Source organism: Physeter macrocephalus, chromosome 18 (genome assembly GCF_002837175.3).
Source record: "Physeter macrocephalus isolate SW-GA chromosome 18, ASM283717v5, whole genome shotgun sequence".
NCBI lineage: Eukaryota > Metazoa > Chordata > Mammalia > Artiodactyla > Physeteridae > Physeter > Physeter macrocephalus.
In genome coordinates this window covers 824,210-840,255 of record NC_041231.1, presented here as the reverse complement: position 1 = coordinate 840,255, position 16,046 = coordinate 824,210, and the positions used below count along the sequence as shown (strand labels likewise).

Genomic DNA, 16,046 nt, shown 5'->3' with positions numbered 1-16,046 from the left:
GGCTGCGGTGGACGTTCCTATAGGCATATTTCTTTATGGACTTTGTGAGATGACGTGCCACCTGTGGGATTCCTAGAGCAAGGGGCATCCAGTGACCTTTGTCACAGACCCTGCCCGACGTCCTTCCTGGAGGTGGCCCTGGCTTGCACGCCTTCCAGCTCTGCAGGACACGCCTGAGTGCAACTCTTTTCTTTGCAGCTACCCGGACAGTTCTGTCTGCTGGACAGACTCCCTCCCGTTTGAAAACTGCCTCCGAATCTGACGAGTAGTTCTTGTGACGGGTCATTTTCTAGTCTAGAAATTTTCTGGAGTTTTGCCAGACCCGATGTTCCAGAAAACCCCCTCTATCCCTATAGGAAACAGTGACTCCAAATGGGCTGCCCACCGTGCCAGGCAGTGAGATGAGATGATGCTCTTTTGTCCCCTCCCACCTGCCTGAAATGCCAGCATTGTCAGCACCCATATTTCCAACTTCTTTTCTGCACCTTTTCACTCAAATGACCACCGTTATCAGATCGAAGGATGCTATGGGGATTTCATTCCTTCATTCATTTATTCATTCATCATCTCCAGGGGGATTGATTCAGGCCAAGCCCCAGGTGGAGACATTGAAGAAGCAGAGAACAGCAGACCAGTCCTGGCCTCCTTAGACCCTCACGGCCCCGTGGGTGAGATGGACTCAGGGAGCGGGAAGGAGGGACTCGTGATCCAGCCAGGGAGTGTGGGGAGGGGGTGCAGGGACACCCCCTCTGAGGAGGGACTCTCTGAGCTGGATCGCCAAGAATAGGAAGAATCTAGGCAAGCCAACCACGGGAACAGGAAGGGGATTGGGCGCTGTAGGTGGTGGGAACAGCCAGCGCAGAGATCCCAAGGTCTGGCAGAGTCCGTGCTCCCAGGGGGGTGCTGGGAGCAGTGACCAGTCAAGGCCAACGGGCAGGGGCTGCGCCATGCCTGACGTCAGGGTCCTAACCCTGAAGGTGAGGAGTTGTAGCACCGGCTCTGTGTGGCAGGCACAGCGGACTTGCAGGCAACGCTGGCAGCTGTCCAGGATGGAGATGTCAGGGGAGCCCTGGGAGGCCGTCTTGCTCTGTGGAGGGAAGCCCACCCGGTAGGGAGAGGGGAGGTGAGTGTCCTTCCCCGGCCTCTTGAAGCTGGGAAATGAGAAACGTTTCCTAACAGCAAATGTAAGCGTGCGCCCAACCAGCCCCTTCCTGGCCTGACTCCCTCGTGCCTTTGCCTGATCCAGGCTTTGGGCCCACAGTGATGAGAGACGGAATCAGAACCCACCGGTCCACTGATGCCAGCTGGCAGCCTGTCCCCTGGCAGGCAGTCTGCTGGTGGGGGGTGGCCAGCAAGTGAAGGCCCAGAACACAGCCCCTTCTCTCTGCAGACTTGGGGTCAGGCAGCAGTGCCCAGAGGTCCCGTGGGAAGTGAAGGCGCGCACAAGTAGTGCGCCAGTCCCCGGGGGCGGGGCCAGGGCCCTCCTCCCTGCCAGCGCCCTGAGCGCACCTTTCACGCCACGCCCTCCACTGGCCAGCGCCCCACAGTTCCTGGTGGCCATCTCCACCATCTTGGCCATGGGACACAGGACGGCACTAGGACAGAGATAGACAGGGCCTGCCTGCCCTCCCAGCAGGGAGGCACGGGCCTCGGAGTCAGGATGGCACGTGGGAGGTGAGGGAGACTCACTGTGCGTGGGGGGCTGGGAGCTGCCAAGGACCGTGCACTGTGTCTTGCAGGAGTTTCTAGAGGGAAAAGGCTAATGGGTGCCCCGGGTGGTGGAGGGACCAGCATGTGTAAAGACCCCGGTGAGGGTGGGGCAGGGGTGATCTTGTGGATGTGGGTTTGCTTCCATAGCTCTTACCAAGCTCTGCCAGGCCGTGATGGGGGTGGGGTGGGCGGCAGGTAGAAATCACAGGCCAAGCCCCCTGACTCCACCTCGCCCCATCCACAGGCCTGGGGGCACACCTCATTGTTGGCGCTTATCATGGGCTATTGTGTACCCTCAAATTCATACGTTCAAGTCATTAACCCCTACGACTTCAAAATGTGGCTGTATTTGGAGATATGATCTTTAAAGAGGTAATTAAGGCAAAACGAGGTCACTAGGTTGGGGCCCTAAACCCATAGGACTGGGGTCCTTGTAAGAAGGGGAGGTCAGGACACGGACACACACAGAGGGACGACCCCGTGAGGACACAGGGAGGAGACGGCCGTCTACACGCCGAGGAGAGAGGCCTCAGGAGGGACCAGCCCTGCCCACACCCGGGTCTCGGATTCCAGCCTCAGGACTGGAGACAGGGACTGCCTGTGCGTGAGCCCCCCGGGCTGCGGGACTTCGTTATGATGGCCCGAGCTAACTAATATAGCCCTCGCTGCGGGCATATCATCCTGCCCTTTACCCTGAGTCCCCTTTCCAGGTGAGCTTCAGAGGCACTGGTTCCTGCTGGTCACCATGGGTGAGTTGACGGCTTGCAGTGGGCACTGATCTGAGAGCTCCCCCATTGAATCCTCACATACAACATGTGCAGGGGTAGGGCCGGTCACTCCTGCTACAGAGGGGGAGACCGGGGCATGCAGAGGTCTGGCCGGGCCTGACCAGAGGGCACGGCCACAGGCCACGTCTCCGGAGGCCGTGCTCCTGGCTGTTCCAGCTGGCCCGTGTGCGGCCCCGTGCCAGGCACTGAGGGGGCACAGGGGCCGGAGGCTGCCCGCGGTCTGGTGCGGGGAGGAGCGGGGCAGCTCACGGTGTGTCTGCCCTCCACCCCTCAAGCCTGAAAGAATGCCTCTTCCTCCTCCTTTCAGACTCAGCCTGGAGCTTCATAATAGCCAGGAAACAAGCCAAAGGTCCATTGACAGAAGAATGGATGAACGAAGCGTGGTCCATCCGTACAAGCGACTATAACTCAGCCATAAAAAGGACCGAGGCACTGACACTCGCTGCCACACGGATGAACCTCGAAACATCATGCCAAGTGGAGGAAAGCAGACACAGAGAGACAGATGCTGTACGAGTCCATTTCTATAAAATGTCCAGAATAGGGAAATCCACAGAGACAGAGAGTAGAGTCATGTTGCTTAAGGCTGAGCAAGGAGGGAGGAATAGGTAAATGACAGCTAAAGGGTCAGGGTTTCTTCTGGGGTGATGAAAAGATTCTAAAATCGACCTGGTGATGACTGCACAGCAACAATGTATTAAAAGTCGTTGAATTGTACGCTTTAAAGGGGTGAATTGTAGGGTATGTGGATTTATATCTCAGGAAAGCTCTCTAAAATTAAAAAAATAAAAATAAATTTTTTAAAAGACCCAGCTTGGGGGGGGGTCGTTCCCCCTAGGCCCCCAGACTTCACGTCACCCTCCTGGTGTCTCCTTCCCCCACGCTGGTGAGCCGCTGTGCGCTTGGGGTGCTCCTGACCCAAGACCCGGTACTGGAGCTGACCTACCCCAAGGTCCTGCCGGCATATAGGAAAGTGGCAGGTCCCCTCCTCTCTGTGCCCAGCAGCCCTCACTCTCCCTGGGCGCAAGCAGTGTGCAAGGCCCCTTGGGTGCCAGCAGACTCACCACCCCTGCAGCCCAGCGGTCCTGGGACATTTGGCGAGAAGGGGGCCCCCAGCCAGGTGCATCCAGGAGGACCCTCAAGAGGGAGCTGTGCCCCCCAGTTGGGGGCTCCTGCCTGGCGCTGGGACCAGGCTCTGCCCTTAGGAGTGGGGCGGCCTTGGCTGGGGAGGGCAGCCAAATGGTCTACCCAGAGGCAGTGTCTATTGGCAAAAAGCGGCCCCGGTTGGGCTTGGAGAGTCCGCCCTCAAGGACCATGCCCGTTGCTCCTTGGCTTCTGACTTTGCTGGAAGCAAAGACAGGGCCTGAGAATAAAGATTCCCCTGCTCATCCCTGGACCCTGCAGCCGACTGGGGGGGTCACATGGCCAGGTGCCCACACTGAGGCAGGTGGAGGTTCCTGTCACCTCACCTCACCTCCCAGCTGTGTGACCTCAGGCAAGTCTCTTCATGTCTCTGAGCCTCCGTTTCTCACCTCTAAGGTGGGGCTGAACAGAGCCGTCCGTCGGGTTTCAGGGCCCGCTGGCTCTGAGCAGGTCCAGTGCAGGCCAGGCCTCTCTCCCCTGCTCTTGGGGAGGGGGGGTAATTAGAGTGAGTTTGGGGCCTGAAGCCAGCACCACATCTGATAGTCACCCCGGCGGGCAGGCTGGGACCACATCACAGAACACTGTTCTCTGTCCCCTCCCCTCCCCTGCTCCCTCTCCAGGGGAAGGGCTGGAGGTGTCGGCCTGGACCTAAGTGGGGTCACAGGGGGTCACCCAGGTACGAGATAGGGTTGGGAGGGGATCTGGGAGTGAGGACACCCAGAGCAGAAGTCCCAGAGCAGTGGTGAGGCTGGCAGGGGCCAAGCCTGAGGGTGTCCAGGCTGGGGTCTGGAAGAGACCAATTAGTCAAATGGATGCAGAGACCATTTGGAAGGAAATAACAGGACGGCTATTACTGCCTCACCCCCCAAGCTGGTTCCGGATTGGAGGGGAGGTCTCCGTGGCGGGGATGTGTGAGTGCACCACGCAGCCCAGCACGACTCTGCGAATGACATCTCTGCCCTGCCCGGAAGAGGCCATGAAATCAGGCGCCCTTCCCTCAGCTGGGCCCCAGGGTCCGAGAGCCTGGCAGCCCAGCGGCGTCCAGAGCCAAATCCAAGCGTGTGGGAGTGTCCAGGGGGCAGGAAAGGCGGGGGCCAGGGAGATTTTGATGGAGAGGAGCCTCAGTGGGGGGCGAGGCAAAGGCACGGGGCCAGGAGGGAGAGGGCGCAGGTAGTGGGCTGGGGGTGCAGGCAGGTGAGCGAGTGCCCCCCAACCCTAGCGGAGGATGGGGCTGCCGCAGGGCCTGGTGCGGGGCAAGGCGGGGTGCGGCGCAGATGGCAGCTTTGGGTTTTAGACGCCACCTCTGACTTCAGCCTGGAGGCTACGGCCAGGGCCCAGGGAGCTTAGCTGCCTTGGAGAAATCCCCCTAAGCCGTGGTGAGCTGGGCCCACTGGAAGGGACCTGGGGAAGGGGGGGCCAGCTGTCCAGGCATGTCTGTTCAAAGTGCCCTGTTTCACTCTCGGAGGCATCTCGGTTTGCATAATAAACTGTGGTTCCCTATTGATGGGGCCAGATCTGCGCTGATATGGTGGCCGGACCGTTGCAGGGGTACTTGTATTGAGTTTCTCTCACTATGTTTGAGGCATTTTATTTATTGGCCTCGCTACATGGTATGTGGTATCTTAGTTCCCCGACCAGGGATCGAACCTGTGCCCCCGGCAATGGAAGCACGGAGTCTTCACCACTGCACCGCCAGGGAAGTCCCTATCTGAGGCATTTTATATACGAGAAGGCAGCGTCTCAGAGGGGTGATGCCAAATGGCCAAGGTCACAGGGCTAGAAAGCAGCCAAGCCATTCACTCATTTATTCATTCATTCGAGGAGTAGGTTCTGAGAGGCTTCTGTGTGCCAGGCACCGTCTAGGAGCTGAGGGTACAACAATGAACAACCCCAGCAGAACCTCCTGTCCTCCGGACCTCTCACCACCCTTGGACCCCTGCTCTGTGGAGCCCCCTCCCCCCACCAGTTCTAGGGTGCAGGTAGACTGGGATGGGTGCAGGGTGACCCACCATGGGAAGGTTTGAAACTGGTCCCAGGGCGCTGCTGGGGCCCCAGGCATGGGGCAGGAAGGAGGCTGCAAACCCAGAGCTTCCCCGATTGGAGTCTTCTGGCTCCTCCCATCTTCCCGAGGTACCTGACCCCCAGAAGAAGAGCAAATGGCGTTTAGGGCACCTACAGCCTGCACTGTGTCTCTCCTGTGTTCTCATTGGAAGTTCAAGTGACCAGCAGCCCCAGGCCAGCCCTGTGGGTACAGCTCCAATGCGCTCCCCTTGGCTCCAACCTCGGGGGCTGCCTGGGGACTGTCCTCTGTCCCTTGTGAAACGGGCTCCACCGTTAAGGGGCTCTAGCAATCAGTGGCCTGGTCTTTAAGTCTAAAGACAGACCCTAGCCAGAAGCCGCCTTCTCTGGGACTGGGGTACCAAGTGATGCCCCACGGCCACTCAGGCACGGAGTGTGCTGGGGAGGGCTCACTGAGGACATGCTGCCCTATCTGTGTTAGGCCAGGGCGGGGAGACCTATCCCAATGGGCTGTGCTAGCTGCTGCAGATCAAGAGAGTCCCTGGTGCCCCCCACACATGCCCCTCCCCTGGGAAGGGCCAAGGCTCCAAATCCTGACGTACGCAGAAGGGATGGGAGATGCCAGCCCACCTGGCGCATCCCTGAGCTCCTGGACTGGGAGCCAAGGCTGTAGCCTAGACTACTGGACCCTACAGCCCCATCCCCCGACCTCGCAAGTGCCCTTGCTTGAACGTGGGTGTCAGTATCCGGCCGGCTGCTGGCCGGGGGGCTGCTGGGGCACAGAGGCTGCGGGAACAGGAGACGGAGTGGGGATGTGTGGCTTTTCCCAACGCTCCATGCTCAGCCCCCTTTCACTGGGGTCCCTAGGGGAGGGGCCCCCACGCAGTCTCCAGGGGCATCTACGCTGCTACTTGGAACCCACCAGGCGGGGATGTCCACCCACCTCTGCCACTTTCCTCCCATCTCCCTTCTCTGTGGCCACCAGGCTTCCCATGTTTTTCTCTGGGCCTCAATCCCCTGCTCTCTGGGTCTCCATCTCCGTTTCTCAGTCTCTCTTTCCTTTCTGTCATATTCTCTCCCGTTCTCTGAGGTCTTTCTCCCTGTCTTTCTGTGTCTGGCTCTCTTGCTTTAGGGCTCTCTGACTCTGTGCCCCTTTCTCTGGCTCTCCTGCCCCGCTCCTACCTCCCCAGCGCGCTCTCTGGCCTGCTGTGGGGACAGGACCCTCCCAGCGCAAACCTCACCCTTCCCGATCTGCCCGGTTGGGGTGCGCGACGGGATACAGCACCTCCCGACCGGTCCCGCCGAGCCTCGGGCCGCCGAGAACAGCGTCCTGGCTGCAACCCGGAGCCCTGGGCGCAGTCAGAACCTTGGGGTCCCCCACGCGCGCCCGCGCCCAGGCCCCCCCCCCCTCCGCCGTGCCCCTCAGCCCCCTTCATTATGCGCCGCCTTTAATGGGCGTTTGTCAGCGCGACTTCCCCGCAAGTTGTTTTCGCGGACATCAGTCACCGGCGGCGTTCCCATTGTGCCCTGGGATTGATGGGGGGCGGGCGGGGGTGACAGGGCCTGGGGCGGTCGCCTCGAGGCCGCGGTCTATAATTTTCGGAGGCATAATTGGTCTGAGGGAGGGGGCGGGGGAGGGGCGGGGAAGGGACCTTTCAGAGCCGGGAGGGCGCACGGCGGCGCGGGCCGCGCGGCGGAGCGGAGCCGCGGCTCGACGGCTGGCCGCGGGGGTCGGGTGTGCGCCGGCGGCGGCCGGCCCGAACCCCGCGCCCCGCCGGGCCCCCCACCCGCCCGGCCTCCCGCCCCTCCCGCGCCTCCGCCTGGGGGCCACGTCGGCCTTTTGTTGCCCAACCGTCTTTGCTTTCAGCTCTTTGCGCAGCAACGGAAATTTCACCCGATCCCGGGTGAAAATTAAAGGATCTCTCTTTCTCGCTCCCCCCGCCCCCGCCCCTCCTCTCCGCTCCCCTCCCCCCGCCCCGCGGAGCCGGCTCCGCGCGCCTCGCCCCGGCTCCGCCGCCGTCCCTTCCGTGGGCGCCGCGCTCTGCTGCAGCCGCCGCCGCCGCGGGGCGGGCGCGATGCCGCGATGGGCCTGATCTGGCTTCTGCTGCTCAGCCTGCTGGAGCCCGGCTGGCCGGCCGCGGGCCCCGGCGCGCGGCCGCGGCGCGATGCGGGCGGCCGCGGCGGAGTCTACGAGCACCTCGGCGGGGCGCCCCGGCGCCGCAAGCTCTACTGCGCCACCAGGTACCACCTCCAGCTTCACCCGAGCGGCCGCGTCAACGGCAGCCTGGAGAACAGCGCCTACAGTGAGTGTGCGGCCCCGCGGCGCCCGGGAGGGCTTGGTGCGCGAAGGGTGCCCCGGCAGGCAGACCGGCCCTGCTGCCAGAGGGAGGCCGCCGGGGTCCCCTGGCCTCCCTCAGCGTCCGGGAGAAGAGCGAGAGTGGAGCTGGGGGGGCGGGGGGACACGTCCGAAGAGGGCTCGGGGGCGGTGGCTGCCCGCCGTCGGGCCGGCTGGCCTGGCCGCGCCTGCCCCCCGAACCCCGCCCGTTCGTCCGAGGGGCTGCGAGGTAGGCCGCCCGGGGGCTCCCTGCTCGGCTGGGTTCGGGGGTCCTGCCAAGTTTGAGCCCTTTGAGTTTTTCGGAGAAAAGGCCCCGGACAAGGCATTTATCATCCTCTTTATTATGTTGGCGATTTCTCCTCCTCCGGCGCCCCGGGGCGCCCCGTCATCCCCTCCGCCCTCGCGGCCGCCCCGCGCCGCCTCTGCCCGGAGGACACTCGCCCGGACAGAGCGGGGCTCTGGGGAGGCGGCCGCGCGGATAGAGAATCGTGTCCCCAGGCCGGAATCCCCAGCCGTCCCGCCTCTACCTTTGGCCGCAGAGAGACAGGCCGGGTGCGCGCCCCGGCCGCCGGGTGGGGGGCCGCGGGTTGCGGCTTAGGAGCACGCAGGGGCGTCTGCCTGGGTCTGGGGGCGCAGATACACTTTCACCGCGCCCAGCAGCCGGGACCCGCGCCCGGACTGCGCTGGAGCCGGGGTCCCGCGAGGCTCCAGGGTTGGGCTCCTTCGGCCTGGGGACCCCCGCCTCCGCCCTTGGACGAGCGCAAGGCCAGGGGGACTCGAAGCAGCTCCGCTCGGTGGGGAGCACGAGGCCCGAGGCAGGAACTCAGTGGGGAGCGTGGGAGTGTGGCCAGGGTCTCGGGGATCCTCCGCTGCGAGCCGCGCTCTGCTCCCTCCCCGGGCGCAGGAAGTGGTGCGGTGGATTCAAGGCGGCGGCCGGAAAACTCTACTTCCTCCGGGAAAGCCGCAGCCCTGCGAGGGCGTCTTCGGCAGAGACGCCTCCGGAGCCGCGCGGTGGGAGCCAAATGGTGCCCGGACGTCCCTGCGCTCAGGACGGGGTGACGGGAGCGCCTGCGCGCGCCTGGTGCGATACCTCGTTTCTCTCCAAATCCGGCCTCCCCCTTGGAGTCGCAGAGCATCCCAATTCTTGAGGCATCCAGGGCGGGCAGCCCATAGGCTGAGGGAGGAGGGCGCGCGCCTGCAGCCGCCCCCGTCCCGCATCCAGACGCGCGCTTCTCTGGTTTTCCGGCCGGCGCCGCGGAATCCGCCCAGCCTGCGTCCCGGGGACGCGAGAGGCCCGCATCCTGCACCCGCGTACGCTCCGCACAAGCCTCCGGCGGCCCGCGTCTGGGTCCTGTGATGGCTGACGTGTTCGGGGCCAGACGCACTGCCAGAGATGCGCCCCCTGGAGAGGGCACCGGCTGTTGCCCCAGCCGCCCTTCCTCGGAGCCATTCTCGGGGGACACTGGCCCCACCTGGGGCTTCGCTGCAGGCCCCCGGAAAATAGTGCTTTCGGGTCCAAAAGGGAGGCGTCGGGGGAGATTTCACCTTTCTTACATTCAGTGGAGAGCGGTGAGCGCAGGTGGCTTCCCTTTGTGAGCTCCGGGGTCTAACCCGGCTTCCTGCCAACATCCTGTAACCTGCATACAGGCCCGAGACAATGATCTCACGCCCACGTACGTTGCCAGCGGGTTTGGGTGGCACCCAAAATACGCCAGTGGATTCCATTATCAACTCACCTCACCAAGGGCCCAGCTTCCTCTCCCGGGCCTCTCCTAGCACTCCAGTGAGCAGGGGAGTCCAGACACCGCTATCTGCAGCAGGGCTTTGAATCGCAGCTCAAACACCCGGGCACGGCCTTGGGCAAGTCACACAGCCCGGCGGTCTCAGCTTGCTTGTCCCGCCCATCATGAAACCAGCTCCCCGAGTAGCGGAGAGGCTCCAAGGGGCTCCATGTCCTGCAGAGTCAGCATGGAGAAATACTAGTTTTATTATTTCCCTCCCAGGTTTGAATTTTTCTCCTGCACCTCCCACCCAGGCGTTTCTCCCTCCCCTGAACTTCCAAAGTCACCCCCTTTGGGCGTGTGCTGCCCTCACCTCCCCCTCCCGGAGCTGGGCTTGGCTTTGGGCAGGGCCATCGGGCCTCAGCCCTCCCCTCTGGGCTCTGTGGGAGGTGGTGGAGGGAGTGATGGGCCTTCCTGACTCTTCCCAGGTATCCTGGAGATAACAGCAGTGGAGGTGGGCGTTGTGGCCATCAAGGGGCTCTTCTCCGGGCGGTACTTGGCCATGAACAAGAAGGGACGGCTCTATGCTTCGGTGAGTCCGGTTGCTCACGTGGGGACGGTGGGCACAGGTGGAGCAGCCATCTCCCTTGAACATCACATCAGAGGACATAAGGGGACATGGGCAGTTGGATGCTTTGTCCGGGGGCATGCAGGACCGAGCTGGGACCAGAACCCCAGGTCCCGTGGCCCCTCGACCAATGCTCTTATGGCTGCTTCTGTTTAGAGGCAGCTCTTGGCTGGGAGGTAGACACGTCCTATGTTCTCCAGTGCTGTCCGGTTAGAAAATGTTCCTCCAGCCATCCTGTGGTCACCTTCAAGGTAGCTGAGAGTAGGGGAGAGATTGTCCCCCAAGTTTCTACCAAGATAAATGGACTCTAGCGGGCCTTGGGATGAAACAAGGATGTGCGTTGGGCAAAAGCTCTTCTGTGGGCTCCGCAGGGCTCTCCTGGGAGAGAGCTCAGCCATGGCACAGCCAGGTCTTCCCAAGCGTGGAAAGGCAAGAGCTGTGAGTTCATAAAAGGGAGCCAGGAGGAAGGGAGACAGGACCCAAGTCCCAGACACACAGGTCTGGAGCCCAGTCTATGCACCGCCTGGGTCTCTGCAACGAGAAGTGTCCTGTAACTCTGTGGGCATTGGCAGTGCCCCTCCCCCAAGGGCGGGGAATGCATGGAGTGAAATACATGTACTGGGAAATTCGCTACCTCCAACCAGTCATTACATGCCATTTGGCTGATACTCCCTGAGCAGTGAGAGGTTTTCCATCCACGCGTCACCTAGACGACGCAGCCGAGGACCATCTCCCTGCAGTTACCTTTCTCCATTCAGTCGTGTTTGCAGGGGAATCACACACCAACATGTCCCCGCCCCTCTGAAGTCAGGCAAAGAGCGATCAAGAACTGCAGGAGTGGGCTTCCCTGGTGGCGCAGTGGTTGCGCGTCCGCCTGCCGATGCAGGGGACACGGGTTCGTGCCCCGGTCCGGGAAGATCCCACATGCCGCGGAGCGGCTGGGCCCGTGAGCCATGGCCGCTGAGCCTGCGTGTCCGGAGCCTGTGCTCCGCAACGGGAGAGGCCACAACAGTGAGAGGCCCGCGTACCGCAAAAAAAAGAATTGCAGGGGACTCCTCCTTTAAGCATATTATTTCATCACAGATTTTTCACGGCTTTGCTAAAGGAAATGCAGAAGTTGGAATGTACCCATTTGTTTTCTCTGACCCCGAGGCCCTTTGACAGAAGCTGTGTCTGAGAGGAGGGACCCTTGGATGCCCAGCCTTTTCTGTATGTGCTTCTAGAGTCTGCGGACACCAGTCGTGGTTTATAAGGACACGCCCTTAGCCCGGGGTCTGGTCTGACTTTTCTTGAGGTGGGCGGTGGCTCTCCAGACCCCTCCGGCCCTGCGGCCCCGGTGTCAAGTGAGCAGAACTGACTTTCTCTTCCCTGAAATGGTCTCAGACCACCCACAGTTGCTCCCATCCCTTATGCAGAGGGCACACCTCACTGGCCTGCAGTGCTTGTGCAGGTCTTACGGACCAGAGAGGGCCTCTGCTCACGCTGGGAAAGTTCACAGAGTGGGGCAGGTAGGGCTGAATCAGGAAGGAAATCTCAGGTCTCTGCCATCTCTTCCATGGAAGACCCAGGCCCAGGGCTTTGGGGGACGGAACAAAGCGTGCCCTGGGGGATCCCAGTGGGTCAGAATCTCCCTGTGGCTTCTGTCCCTGAAAGCTGACAGTGGTGGCTTTGGAGACGGAGAAGAGGTTCTTGGGCCCACCCGGGATAGCCAGGAGGTCTAGCTGGACGGGGTGGAACTTTTCAGAGCACCTGGCAGGGAAGGCCTCACCGCTTTGCAGATAACCTGGGAGGTGAGGCAGCCTGGGTGCCACCCCTGCCACCTGCCCCCCGTCCCCATCCCGCCGCCACCCATTCGCCTGCCAGTGCTGCCCCCACTGCCCTGCCTCTCGGCTGTCTGACTTCCCTGGTCTTTGCCATCACCCTGCTTCCCATGCTCCAGGCTAGCTCATGCACTCTGTGAGTCAGTGGCCCCTGCACCCTCACAGCCCCCAATTCTAGCACTGATCTCCCTTCTGAGTTATAGATGCCCCCAAAAATGTCCTGACAGCAGAGGACAGAGACCGCCCTGGCAGAGGGTAGCACACCCCAACAACCCAGCAACTCCCCTGACTCCTCTGCCGTAATTGTTACCCCACCGGCCACTCACTCAAGCCCAAGGTCAGCTGGGAGTCCTAGTGGACTCCTCCTTCTCTCTCAGCCCCACATTCAGTCCATCACCAAGTCCTTGAATATACTTCCTGAATCTCTCTCTTCAATTTCTGCCCCCCGCTGCCTTATTCCTGTGGCCAGTGCCCTTAAACTCAGGCCCTCATCATCTCCCAGCTGGACCGTCACAACAGCCTTGGGACCCAGCTACTGGCCTCCAGGGTCTCCTCCTTCCAGTCCACCCATCCGTCCACCCACCTATCAACATCCATCCATCCATCCATCCATCCATCCATCCATCTGTCAACGTCCATCCATCCATCTACCTATCCTTCCTTCCTTCCTTCCATCCATCCATCAGCATCCATCCATCCATCCATCCACTTATCCTTCCATCCATCCATCCATCCATCCATCCACGCATCCATCCATCCATCCACTTATCCTTCCACCCATCCATCCATCCATCCATCCACGCATCCATCCATTTATCACCCATTAATCCAACAAATATATATTGATCAACTGCTAGATGTCAGCATCCATCCATCCACTTATCCTTCCATCCATCCATCCATCCATCCATCCATCCATCCATCCATCCATCCATCCATCCATCCATCCATCCATCCATCCATCCATCCATCCATCCATCCATCCATCCATCCATCCATCCATCCATCCATCCATCCATCCATCCATCCATCCATCCATCCATCCATCCATCCACCCATCCATCCATCCATCCACTTATCCTTCCATCCATCCATCCATCCATCCATCCACTTATCCTTCCATCCATCCATCCATCCATCCATCCATCCACCCATCCATCCATCCAGCCACCCATCCATCCATCCATCCATCCACCCACTTATCCTTCCATCCATCCATCTGGTACTCATTCCTTCACTCCTCACTGTCCTAGGCGCTTACCGTATGTCATACTCTATGCTAGGTACCTGCTCAGGGATCTCCCTAAAATGAAAATCCACTCACGTGACAGCCTCTGGGAACTCCCCATGACCCACAGATTATCACCCAGGTTCCTCAGCTCAGCTCACGGAGGAACCCCCCAGAGCACCGTCTGCTCCCACCACCCACGGCCACTCCACGGCCCGTGTCCCCACCGCAGGCTCTGGAGCCCTTGGTCCTCCGGGGCGGGCCCTGCCGCTCACCCCCGTGCCCGCGCCTTTGCCTGTGCGCTCACTGCGTGCGGTGTTCCTGCTCCCAAACGCCCTCCCCTCCGAACGTCACCCCGCTGGGAAGGTATCCGGCCGCTCTGTGCGCCCTGCCTGGTCCCCACCTCCGCCCTGCCCCTGCCGACTCTCCCGGAACAGCAGCCCCAGGTGCTGGCGAGCCAAGCAGGAAGAGCAGCATCCCCGGGGGCGCAGGCTGATGGCGACAAATGGAATTTTAGCTGGCGGAGCCCAGGGCTGGGGGGACTCTGGGGGCGGCACGTGTGGAGCAGAGTCTGAGGTGGGACCGCAGGGATGGGACTGCCATTGGGAACTGTTGTCACGGTGAGTCTGCGATGCCTTTTTCCGGGTGATCTTAGACCCCCCAACCCAGGAGCCCCTACAAGACGCAAACAAATGCCCTGCCCCCGAGAACCCCTTCCATAGGACCTGAGCCCCTTGCCCTTTGAGGCTCACAGGACTGTACCCCTCTGGTGGCCCCCCAATTGTCCCAGCAAAGAGCAAGCCCGCCAGGGCCCCTGGGCGACGGGCCTCAGCCCTGGAGCGCGTACCTTCTCCAGGACAGAGGGGCCTGGGAGGAGAGTTGGTTCAGCCGCTGAGTTTTTCACAGAAGCTCAGTGCAGGGGGGCTGAAGGGGTGGAGGATTAGATGTTAATGCAGCATGCCCGGCATGAGGGTGGGGCAGGTCTGCCCTGAGCCCACCCACCCCAGAGGGCAGGGGGTGGGCACAGGCCAGAAGGGCGTCAGATTCCTCTGTGGTCTGGGGTCTGGCACCACCCCTGGGCCTCAGTTTCCCCATCTGTAAAGTCTGGAAGTTGGTCTCGGGCAATGGAGTCCGTACTCAGACCCAAGGAGCTCTGGGCCTCCACTGAGGGTCTGGAGAGCAGAGAGGAGGGGTGGGAGTTATAGGGGAGCCACCACCAGCCCGATTCAACCAAAGCTCTCCAGCCTCGTCTCTGGCCTCCTGTGTCATTGGGAAGAGGCGTTCGGTGCTTAACATCTTGCTTCCTGAGGTCTTTGGGGGTCCCGAGCTTCCCAATGCGTGGATCTGGCCCCGAGCAGCCTGTGACCCCTGAGAGTGGGGCTGCAGTCCGCTGGGCCACCTGCACTCGGCAGCTGCCCCCCTCCCCCCGCGCAGATGGAGGCAGACCCCGAGGGTCCCCTGCTCCTGCCCCGCGGCCAGTCCCAGGAGGGAAGGCCAGTCTTTCTGCGCAGCTTCCCCTGCGCCCCCAGCCCTGCCCCTTGGCACCGTGCGGGGAGGGAAGCAGTTTGGGGGATGGCCCTTGGCATGCCCTCCACCCACAGCTGAGCTGGCGTAAGGCATACCCACCCCTCCTCTAGCCCCTGACTGGAGAGACCCCACAGCCGCCCGCGGGGACACTGGTGAAAGCTCCTTTTACATTCTGAGTTTGCACCCTTGTTCCTCCAGACACCCGCCTGCAAGAGGGCAGGGACCCACCTTCCCCACCCTGCCCCGGGCTGGCACAGACCCCTGCTAAGGGCGTCCCTCCCTGCCCACGCCCTCGGGCCTCTGTGCCGCTGACCTTGGCCCCCGCCCGCCCCACAGGAGAGCTACAACGCCGAGTGTGAGTTCGTGGAGCGCATCCACGAGCTGGGCTACAACACGTACGCCTCCCGGCTGTACCGCACGCTGCCCGGCGGGCGTGGGACCCGGCGCCAGCCCAGCGCCGAGAGACTGTGGTACGTGTCTGTGAACGGCAAGGGCCGGCCCCGCAGGGGCTTCAAGACGCGCCGCACGCAGAGGTCCTCGCTGTTCCTGCCTCGGGTGCTGGACCACAAGGACCACGAGATGGTGAGGCTGCTCCAGGCCGCGGCCGGGCTCCGCGACAGCCAGTCCCGGCCGCCAGGCAGGGCCCCCCAGCCCTGACGGCGGCGGCAGCGGAGGAGGCTGCGGGTCCGGGGAGGCCGGGCTTAGCCCCGGCCCGGGGAGCGGAGGCTTCGAGCATCCCTGCCCCACGGCTGGGCTCCGAGCTCAGGCCGCCTGGTTGGAGGGTGCGGACCAGCCGACGGACGCCTTGTGTCCACGGTCGAAGCTGACCCAGGGTGTGCAGGGATCCGTCTCGGACTCTCCTCTGCCCTGCCCCTGGCTGCATCAGAGCTGGCTGCCGTTTCCAGGGCCAAGAGAGCACGTTCTCAGCTCTTCCTGCTTCTCTCAAACAAGGGTCACGTCGGAGCTAGGGGCCCCGCGTCGTGGCTCGGAGGGGGCTGCTTGAAACCGGGACACCTGTGGGTTTACGTCGGCCCGGAGGACCCCGACCACCCACGTCGGGCCGACTGAGGCATCTCCCTGCAGGGCAGCCGTGGGACAATGGGGGCGGGGGCTGTGTGTGATCAAAA

The 16,046-nt window shown here is 62.2% G+C and overlaps 1 protein-coding gene across 1 annotated transcript; it reads left to right on the top strand.

Moving 5' to 3' along the window:
* The first annotated feature begins 7,743 nt into the window (after window positions 1-7,743).
* FGF3 (fibroblast growth factor 3) lies at window positions 7,744-15,576 on the top strand. The gene is made up of 3 exons (XM_024133118.1): window positions 7,744-7,963; window positions 10,205-10,308; window positions 15,256-15,576. The coding sequence occupies exons 1-3, from the start codon at window positions 7,744-7,746 to the stop codon at window positions 15,574-15,576; spliced, it is 645 nt and encodes a 214-aa protein (XP_023988886.1).
* The last annotated feature ends 470 nt before the right edge of the window (window positions 15,577-16,046 follow it).